At 42.3% G+C, this 10,444-nt stretch overlaps 1 protein-coding gene across 1 annotated transcript in view; it reads right to left on the bottom strand.

The window, feature by feature from the left end:
* Window positions 1-2,038: 2,038 nt before the first annotated feature.
* LOC131258649 (uncharacterized) overlaps window positions 2,039-10,444 on the bottom strand; it is a 28,928-nt gene continuing 20,522 nt past the window's right edge. Inside the window, exons 4-9 of the mRNA XM_058260004.1 lie at window positions 8,707-8,850; window positions 5,870-5,976; window positions 5,244-5,417; window positions 4,932-5,086; window positions 4,497-4,776; window positions 2,039-3,614 (exon numbers count right to left, since the gene is read on the bottom strand). Coding sequence (XP_058115987.1) covers window positions 2,039-3,614; window positions 4,497-4,776; window positions 4,932-5,086; window positions 5,244-5,417; window positions 5,870-5,976; window positions 8,707-8,850 — 2,436 coding nt within the window. The remainder of the gene's footprint in view (window positions 3,615-4,496; window positions 4,777-4,931; window positions 5,087-5,243; window positions 5,418-5,869; window positions 5,977-8,706; window positions 8,851-10,444) is intronic.

Here is a 10,444-nt window from a genome sequence, read left to right as displayed (position 1 = left end):
GGATTTTAGTTTATTCAATTTGTGGGTGTTTATAGTCAGTTCTCCAGAACGGAAGAGGCACGATTTTGGGTTCTTAATTAATTGTTATGTACTAATTAATATCGTATATAAACAATAATAGTTCATGGAATACAAGGGTACCTGTAGCTCAGAAAAAATGCGCCGATGACTTTTAACTAAACCGTGAAATATTTAAACTACTGAAGTAAGTTATACGCCAAACGGTTTAAAAAACAAGAGCAGATTTGTTAGGAACACTAAAGTAAAAAATGGTTGATGATATGTAACGCAAAAGGGTTCTACCTAATACCTTAAAATTAGTTAATTTAAAATATGATTTATTAAAAAGATGGCTAGATGCCTTCAATTCCATTTGTGGCACCACTCACCTGCTGCCATTAAGGCTGAACGAGAGAGTGTGAAAAAGGTAACCTTAACTGACCGGAGTTTTCATGTTTTATCCAGTACCATTAGGAGTATTCCGGTATCCGGCATTACCAAATCATAAGAAATAGTTTTAAAAAAATTATTAAAAAGATATTTTTTGTTTAAAGAATGATCAAACATATTTTCTTTCAAATGATTTAAAATAATTTGGATAGTACAATAATCCATTCTTTACATTAGCATCGCCCGATTCTTTTCACTTTATTGTTCACCAAACCCAAAATGAGTATCCGTTCTCACACAATCGCTACATATTCAATTTAATAACATTTTCAGATTAGTTTTTTTTTCTCTTGTTCTTTCATATCTCGTTAAACATTTCCTATTCCTTTGCACCAAACAACATTTCTACTTTCCGTTTAATTTTTTTTTTGTGTTTAATTCCTCTCTTTCTCCCTGTCTCTCACTGTCACTCCCGGCTCAGGTGTATATACTCGTAGTAATTGAAATTGATTCATAATTTTCCCTAGATTTGTGATTTGCTACTTCCATTTTGCATTGAATCGCGTTTTGCTTTCTGATCCTATTTGGCCTAAGTCCACTCTGGTTCTTATTTGTTTGTGAGTTTTATTTTTTGTTTTATTTACTTAGTTTAATTTTTATGTATGTACAAATTGTGCATAGACTGGTTGCTTATTATTCAATTTTAAATGAGTGTAAATAAACTCCCTTTACTTGGCCGGTCGCTTAATGTTGTGCACGGCGTGCAACAGTGTCCAACGTTGATACTGCACACAACTCTACCTTTCGCCGTATATCTAGGCAGTGGTGCAAATGCATCCCTAGGCGAAGTTGACGATGGCACTCAACAAAATGCAATTGGTGCAATCTTTTCCTAATACAGTCCATAGTCTAACGCACCATTCGTTCTAATAAAAATGGAGCTATACGATTTGCCATCCTATTAATCTTTTCAAAGAGATAGGCAAAGTCCAAATATATTCTCCAACAGTGTGCGGTTGGTTCGAACGGAGTGTTCCTGAAATGGTTACGAATTGAACAACCCAATCTTGGTTATCGGCCTTTGATCGCGACACTTGGAGAAAATTAACTTATTTGGAACTATCACGATAAGTCTGGCAAGAAAAACAAAGTGATCTAATCGGGTTTTAACTTGGTGCAGGATTCCTTTGGCTTTTTATTCTACTCTACTGGAAAAGGTTGTGCGCGTAGCTTTGGGAAAATACCTAGTCTAGTTTTGTTTTTCTTTCAAAATAAACTGTAAGAAATATCTAAATCATTTCCTGGAGCAAATCACTCGTTTCTAATGTAATTACCGAAAATTTACTTTCAACCAATTTGACACTGTGATCATAAGAAGTGGATTCTCTAAGGTGCGGAACGATCTTGAAATCTGCTACTATGCGAATGCCTATTGTGTTTTTTTTTCCTAAAAAAAGTTTCGCAACATGGCACTAAGCTCATTCGTTGCGTCTATCCCTTGCAGGTGAACTAATATGAATTTGCTGCAAATAGCTGATACAGGATAAATGATCCTACGACAACGCAACTACTCGAAGAAGTAAACTAATCATAGGTAGTCTACGGCACGGGAGGAGGCACGCTATAGCCAGCGCTAGTGCGGTTCCTCTCATTCGTAGTACTTTTGGCCGTACAACCGGCAGTAGATCACGAAGGCTAAAATGATCAATGTGCAGACGATTACAGCGGCGAAGATCATCTGTACCATCGGGAATTGGAAGCACTCGACTACCTCGGGAAGCTCCACGCGTCCAGTTCCAACATCCGGTATGTACTTTGTTCGGCAGAGCTCCGGCGACTCATCGGTCAGGTACTCGATGTTCAGCAGAAACTCCTTGTCGAATAGGCCCGTGCGTAGATAGTTCTCCTCGATGTACTCGTAATTCTTATCAATGTTGCTTTCCACCACGCGCAAACCGGTCACATTCGGGCAGTTGAGCACTCCGTTACAAAGCAAATATTCCGGAATGCAGACGTGCTGGTCGCCAGGGCAATAGAAATCGCAGCTGTCCTTGAACATGGCCGACGTGGCAAGAGTCCCGTCGGCGTTTCGAGGTAGATGGAACAGCTCAGTCCAAACGAACTTGAACGCGTTCTTTCCGATAGCACTGTCTCCCGTGTACTGGATCAGTACAGGCAGCGGTTCGTTTTCGTTCTCTACCGCCCCCAGCTCGGCTGCCGACAGAATGGGCAGGTCCCGCGCAAGGCTAACGTTCTCTGGGCAGATGATGAACCGTGGCTCCAGGCGCCCGGCCAGGTACACTTCGATGCGTCCATGCTCGCAACTTCGTTCGGCAAATCGTGCCTTGTCCAGATGCAGCCAGAGGTCACGTTGCGCCGCCACCTTCAACTCCCAAATACACTTTTCTTTGCGGTTTTCAGTTAACTGAAAACCTAGCGCATTTTTGTAAGGGAAAACCAGTTCACCATCGGGCGATGGACCTAACGTTATCGGGCCACATATAGGACCATGAGCAAACTCGTAGTTGGCCTCGAACAGCGTGTTCGGATTCTTAAAGTAGCTCGTTGTCGCGTGCTGGCCTTGAATGATCAGCTCCAGGTTCATCTGATCGCCGGACGAGATTATTCGCACCGGACGGGGAATGTTGTCACAGAAGCATGCCAAACGGTTCTGGTTCTTGTCCCGTTCCTCCCATAGCACTAGCTTGTCAACTCGCTCCTCGTGGCAACGCGTGCAGGCGCTCGTCGAGTATGGCACCTCTTTGAACGTTACCGACGTCACTTCGACGACTACGCGCGAAAACAGCCGCCGATCGGTGACAAACTTGTACTGGCAGCGCACATCGCTTCCAGATGCACGCTTGTAGATGAGCGTGTTCCGTGGAGACTTCAGCTCTCCTTTGCTATACTTCCACGCATAGAATACTTCATCGCACAGGGTGTTCGGTACCGGATCGCCGAACTTCGTGTTGTTGAAGAAATCGTAGTGCGCCCAGTAGTAAAGTGAGCTGCCACTGTATGAACCCGTTTTGCTAAGAAACTTCACATACAACGAACGACCAGTGCTGACAAAGTCGATCTTCTCCATCGGCCGTGAGAAGGTGTCGCAGAACGTTTTGATGATTCGAGCAGGGTCTGGATTATTCGCGTCGTAGATCGTGAGCGATTCGGCGCAGTCCTCTTCGTGCTTGATGATTGGCGCTTCAATGCGGTTTATTCGAAAGCTAAAGAAAGGAAGATATTAATGGTATGCAATAGGAGAGTACAAAATGAATATTGGTCAGTTAAATAAAAAGAAGTATGGCAAAACGCTTTGCACATCTCCGGCTAAAAATATTCACCATTTGACAATGATATCCTGTACTACCTTAATTTAGGATGATGGAAATATTAGACGAAAAAAACCTTAATCGATAAAAATTACGTTTTACATAACATAACCCCTGAAATATTATTATCTGAACTCAATGATTATTTTCACTGGTCAATATAATCGCCAGAAGCGACTCTTCCTTCTATACCTTTAATTTTTTCTTTTAAGTCAGCGCAGTGAAAACCATAATTTTAAAGCTTACTATGTGTACATGAGAGATTACTTCAGTATGAGAATGAATTAAATTCTGATATCTTCTTGGTATTAGAATTATTTGAATTTCTTTTTAAATACTAATATTTTCTTTTATTATAATTTAATTCATTATGCGCAACAGCCGAGCGGTAGCGCCGGTTAGAAAATCGGCCCATGAGCGCCGGGGCTCACCACCTCGACGGCGTGGGTTCGAATCCCAACCGAGACCGGACCCTCCCCTGTACGAGAGGACTGACTATCCACGTACAACAGGCAAACAAGTGTCGTAAGCCCTTAACGGGCCGGCATGACCATCAGGTCGTTACGCCAAGAAGAAGAAGAAGAAGTATAATTTCATTCCCTAGAAATGAATAATAATAATTTCTTTACTATGATTTCATTCCCTTTTTTATCCAATTTAATTTGTGGAACTTCTTGTAACAACCTAGGAGTGTAACAACCCGTTTAACAAACTTTATCCCTTGTTGGATGTGTTTTCGGCTTAACTTTTTTGAGTTATCTTCGGTTTGGGACCTACCTTGGAAAATAGAGTCGCACTACTTCGTCCTCGTTGCCCTGTATGTGGTAGCTGCAGGAGGTGTTCGGTGGGTACCAGTGAGCCACGCTAAGGAAAATACCTTCCGAAGCGCTCGTTGCTCGGAGCGCGTCGGAGCTGAGCAGCCAGTCGCATGCACCATGCTTGGTGCCCACCGTTTCCACGTGCCCAGGCCAATTGCCAACGTTGAAGTGGAAACCGGTGTTCAGCAGTGGCCCTGCCGGTGATGAAACGAACTCCACGTACATATGCTGGGATGTTCCTTTGGTGTAAGCGCAGGAGATGGAGGAATACAAAAATAAATGGTCAGATCTTTCACTGGGTAATTAAATAGAACACGAGATCGGGATCAGACTTCCGGCACCCTTCACGCTTCACCCGTGATCACAAGCCATTATATTCGGAACCAACACTTACCGATGATGCTGAATGGAAACTTGCCCATTCCGCAGAACTTTCCGATCGGGGGTGCATGCTCGTCGCGCCCATCGTACACTGCGAGCCAGTCGTAGGGACAGTGCTCGGAACCCGACCCGATTTCCTTCATCGGGCATGTCATGATGTTTTCACACCTGTGGTGAAAACGGATCAACAACATTAAGTACGCGACACGCGCGAGGACAGTAGCTGTGGCGCTCCCACGTCAAAGATCAAAGCTCCCGTCGAAACACGGTTAAAGGCGTCCCCCTGGATTGCCCCATCATGTATGCATACAGTTCGTTCGCTTACCTCTGCCCATCAACGGCAAATTGCTCGTTCTGGATGTACAGCTTGATGAAGGGAAGTCTCGTGTGCAACCGATAACGACACTTCAGCGCTCGCGGATAGATACCCGGGTAAGCGGGCGATTGAACGTAGCAGGTCTGCAGTCGGCAGTCGCGGAACTCTCGCTCACAGTACGACCTGATGGTTCGGGTGGATCGTGCAGCCATTTCGAGGAGCCACAATAATAAATGCACCCGAATGTGAGGCGTGAGGAAGAGATAGAACCAAACATTAGCGTTTCATGAGGGCAACGAAGGGTGATAATGGAACGGTGGCACGGCGAACCGACGCTAGATATAGAGTAACAAACATGGCCCTGTCAGGCTCAAATGCGCACGGATCGGATAAAATTCATCAGCTCGCACTTTCAATCAACCCGTAAATAGCCATTTATATTCATTGAATAAATCAATTTTGGCGATAGTTTTGAATAAATGAATGCACTCGCGCAAAAGCCCTTCCGTTCTTCATCTGGAATTTCGGAACGAGATGCTGCGAACTGATGCAACGCCGGAGATGTCGGCCCCGATGGAGCTAGCGTCATCATGCGCAACTTAGACACCGCCACTTTGGCGGCTGTGCATACTTACCCTTGGACCACCTCACCCCGACGGTTGGGATACAGCTCCGGATGGGGACCGTATCGGTTGAACACTTCCATTTGCTGCTCAGCGCCGGAATCGAACGCGAAATATGTCTGTACGAAAAGAACGAGAAAATGGGCAAAAAGGGTCAAACCCGTTGGGAAGCTGAAGTATTGCACTGTGAATGCCACCTCTGTCGGAACCGCATGTGAAGCCTCAAAAGTGGCAATCGGATTTCCGTTCGAATTGCTGCACATGTGAAATGAGCAGGGAGCGCTTCGGGAACGAGGATATTAGATTGATTGAAATTGAAACTCGACCCCGTGCCTGCACACGGCTTGCGTAAGTTTATTGCTGAGGCTATTGGTGCAATCAAAGTGCAATCGACTGCACTCATTGGCATAATCTGATATGCATACCATCAAAGGACGCCAAAATGGCGTCTCCAATTAGTGCTATAGTGGACAAAAATGTGCTCGCATTATTATTGCTCCCGCTTCAATTCAGTCCACCGAATGGTATGGTCTCATATTGAATATTTTTGCTCTGTACTTTGGTTGAATAAAGCTGAGTATGCTAAAGGACCTAGCAGTCTTTTGAATTTAGTTTTCATTCGGATATTTTTATAAAAGGTTAATTTAAATAGCAGTTTCCCTAACTGTACATTTTTCTCCTTTGGCATGAAATGAAAAATTTTTATATTTGAAAATCATACACGCATATCCCGACGGTCAGTAACAAGGATGGCTAAGAGCATACACAGCTATTAAAAGTGGTGCAACCATAATTTTTAGTTATCACATTAATGAAATGTACGAAACGCATAAACATCTTAAGTTAGGTTAGGTTAAGTAAGCTTTTAACATTAAATTAAATTCAAATACTTCTGCTACATTTTCTATAAAGTTGTTTAAATTTTGGCATTAACAAGTATTTACAAGTATTTAATCGCATTCCAAACATCACAATGGTTCATTTTAATTTCCTAGGTAAGCGCGTAATATCTCAACAATTAGGGAATATCTCAACAATTAAACTTTATATTTATTACATTGGAGGTCCGGGACAGCTGAATGGATGCGCTGGTTAGAAAATCGACCCATGAGCGCCGGGACTCACCACCTTGACGGTGTGAGTTCGAATCCCAACCGAGACCGGACCCTGTACGAGAGGACTGACTATCCACGTACACAAAGGGAAAAAGTCTCGTGAGTCCTTAACGGGCAGGCATGACCAAAGATAGTCGTTACGCCAAAAAGAAAGAGAAGAAGATTTATTACAAATATGAAAACAAGATTCTAAGGCGTGCAAACACATTCGGTTGCCTCGTATGAAGAGTCCTGGCCACGATTTCAATGCGCTATGAGATGGCGACAGAAATGAAAACTAGCTTCAACAAATTAGTTTTGTTTGAAATCATTCTACAGAAACTTTTTACTATTAAGCTCACATGACGATTGCTCGTTGCCATACTAATGTGAGTAAAAACAGTTCGAACAGCATTTCAGAAACATGGCTTAAAACTTAAACAAAAGTACCAACTCAGGAAGAAACTTTTACAATATGTCTGAAATGCTTTTGCAAACGTTGTGAAACAAGGTTCTTTGTGGTTAAACTTTGCGACCTGTCTTTCAATGGGGTACATGGAACCTGATGAAAAATGGAATCGTATATTATGGAGCTTATCCCAACATCTTTGACACCTATATGAAACCATTGGCATTAGCATTGCTAGAGATGTCCCCGAAAAGACGATAGAGCCAAGGGAAGGATTGAAAAATTTATATTTCAGGCAGATTGTAAGTATGCCGCAGCAATGCAATTTAATTTTCTCTTTCCTTTCCCAGTCTATTTTTCTGCCCTGATCGGAAGTGTTAAGTTCGCCTTTCGCATTGGCCCGGAATGATGTTCCTATCAGCACACCCGGAAGCAACAGAAGCAAACGAGATAACGATACATTAACGTTTTGGTCGCCCTTCCGGCAGAGAATTCCGGTGCTAAGGCGACCGATGCTCGAGAAACTGTGTACAACCAAAGTTCAAGTGCCTGCAACTTGTTTGAGCCTTATTTATCGCTTCTTATTTCGTTGAGACGCTGGTTGCATTTACACGGTACCTCGGAGAAACCATGCAGGAAACTGCAACGTTCAACTTGTCGCCGGCATCTCCAGAGGTTTTGGATACGGTGGGATTTTTTTATCCTTTTGCATCCAAAAAGTTTTACAATCCCCGATCACTACGATGGAAGTATTTTTTTTTGGACCAATCAGCAGAATCGGACAGTACGCTAAAGGGATGGCCAACGCTGGTAGGGATTTGCAGACATATTTTCAAAGCCCGAATTCTCGCCAACCCGGAAGCTAATTCGTGGCCGTATCTAGTTTACTTTCTCCTTCTTCAACCATCCAATAACCATTCGTACTGAACACTGCGCTTGCACTGGGATCTCTTGCACTCTGACATTTCCCGAAGGATAGTGGTTTATTTATTATTTACAAGTGCTTAGAGTGGAGAAACTTGTTCCTCATCGTTGGAAAATCCTGCTTCAAAAAGCTCCTGTCTTATTGCAGTATTATCCAGCTTTGCAAAATTACGATAAGGATTTTCAAATGATTGGCCCGGATGTCAATGTTAAGAGTTATATCAAGGAGCTTCTGACTATGCTGAAAATTATACCCACTTCGGTAAATGATACTATTTTAAAAGCATTCAGCCGTAGGGATCAGGAAGACGGGAAAAATAGGATAATCGATATATGATTGCAGTGCAGAGAGAGAAAAAAACCCATCAACCGATGCTACGCTCGTGAATGCATGCACAAATAAATAATCGCGAGTATCCTACCTGGTCGGTAAAGTTATCGGTGTGAAAGACTATTTTGACGGCACTTGTTTCACTGATGAACGTTTGCGGTTGCTCGGACTCGCCGCAAAATTGACCCGGTTCGCGCCGGTTTGACACGTCGGTTTTGGCATTGCCATCGACTATCTGTAACGAAAGGCAGAGAGAAAATAATCCAATAACATAATTTAACGAATGGTTAGCAGATACATACATTTCACACACAAAACTATTGCCTATCGTTCTAATCTGATTGCAAAACGAGATGTGGTTTAAAACGAATTCAAATGGAACGTCATTATGCAAAACCGATTAAATCATATCATAAGATCTTTTATATGTAAAAGAAACGTGCACTTTAACTAATCATCATAATGGATGTTCTTAACATTAACAGTTTTTATTAGCTCGATTTCAATTGTGAGCTTGAATGTTAAAAAAGTTGACAATATGATATAGAGCAATCTTCATTTTATTTAATCAAAAAAGGATGTAACAAATGCAGCAAATACGAGATATTTTTTAACATCTTTGTAAAACTGCTATTCGTGATTTATTACCATGATTGGAACTATTCGCCTTCTGCAATGGATCAACTCATAATCAATTTAAATGTCACGCAACTTGTCGTAGTTTGTTCGCTTAAAAACACCTTCGTATCAGGTATCTGTTCTTGCTACGACCAAACAGCTCGTGCTGAAGTTTTCTAAGATCGTTTTGGTTGGCTGATTTTCCGGGCAGCAAAGAAGAAATATCATTGCGCTAACGAACCGAAATTGGAAATCAGGGCACCATTTGGTGCTACCGAGGGATTGTTCATAATTTATGAAATAATTTCATCTCATTAAGCGGATTATCCGCAGTTCGTCGTAGCTATCGTCATCGCCGCCATCGTCGTCGTCGTCGTCGCTGTCGTCTGCGATGTCGTGAATTGTGCTCTTGCAGATGGTGTTCATTGCACGATGGTGCGAACAAAATGCAAACGAGCTAGCGACGAATGCTGCGGCAAAATGCGATGACCGGGTCAATCGGAATCCTTCTCGCCGGAGTTGTTTGCGCACATCGACGCACCACTCGTGGGTGCGATGATCCCATTTCCACACAGTTTTTAAAATGTTCATGATGCTCCCATTTCACACAGTTTTTAAAATGTTTATGTTCCCGCTAAAACGCTAATCAACCAAATAAAATATAGTAACATTTTGTATTGTTTGTACCACATATGACTTTTCTCGTTGCCTATTTTTGAATGATATTTTTAAGAAAAAATGTTCTGTTATAACACGTGGAGGGCAACAAAGAGTTTTTTTTATTGATAGTTTAGAGTAAAAATAACCATTATCACAAAACCACAACCAATGTGTCTATCACAGAGAGACACATTATTCGCGAGAAAAAATGAAAGTACACTCACAAACTTTACATTTATTTTATACACAACCAATAAACTAAACGAAACCGAGATAGTTACTAGCAGAAAGCGATGAGAACATTTTATTGCTATTCCGTGAATGAAATCTCAAATATTCCGATACCGATGTATAAATTTGCTCAGCGGACACTCAACTTACTGTGAAATAAAATATCCTGTGAGGAACTCTATCAACGTTCATTCAAAACCCATTTCGGTCGAAACTTCGACCCGAGTGCGTTTCAGTGTTCGTCAGCAGCTGAAGAGAACATTTTTCCAACTGCCACATTCAGCCAAGAAACTAGGAACCAGGCGCCGGCACCGTTTCCA

This window comes from Anopheles coustani, chromosome 3 (assembly GCF_943734705.1).
Source record: "Anopheles coustani chromosome 3, idAnoCousDA_361_x.2, whole genome shotgun sequence".
Taxonomy (NCBI): domain Eukaryota; kingdom Metazoa; phylum Arthropoda; class Insecta; order Diptera; family Culicidae; genus Anopheles; species Anopheles coustani.
This window is presented reverse-complemented; position numbering and strand designations above follow the sequence as displayed.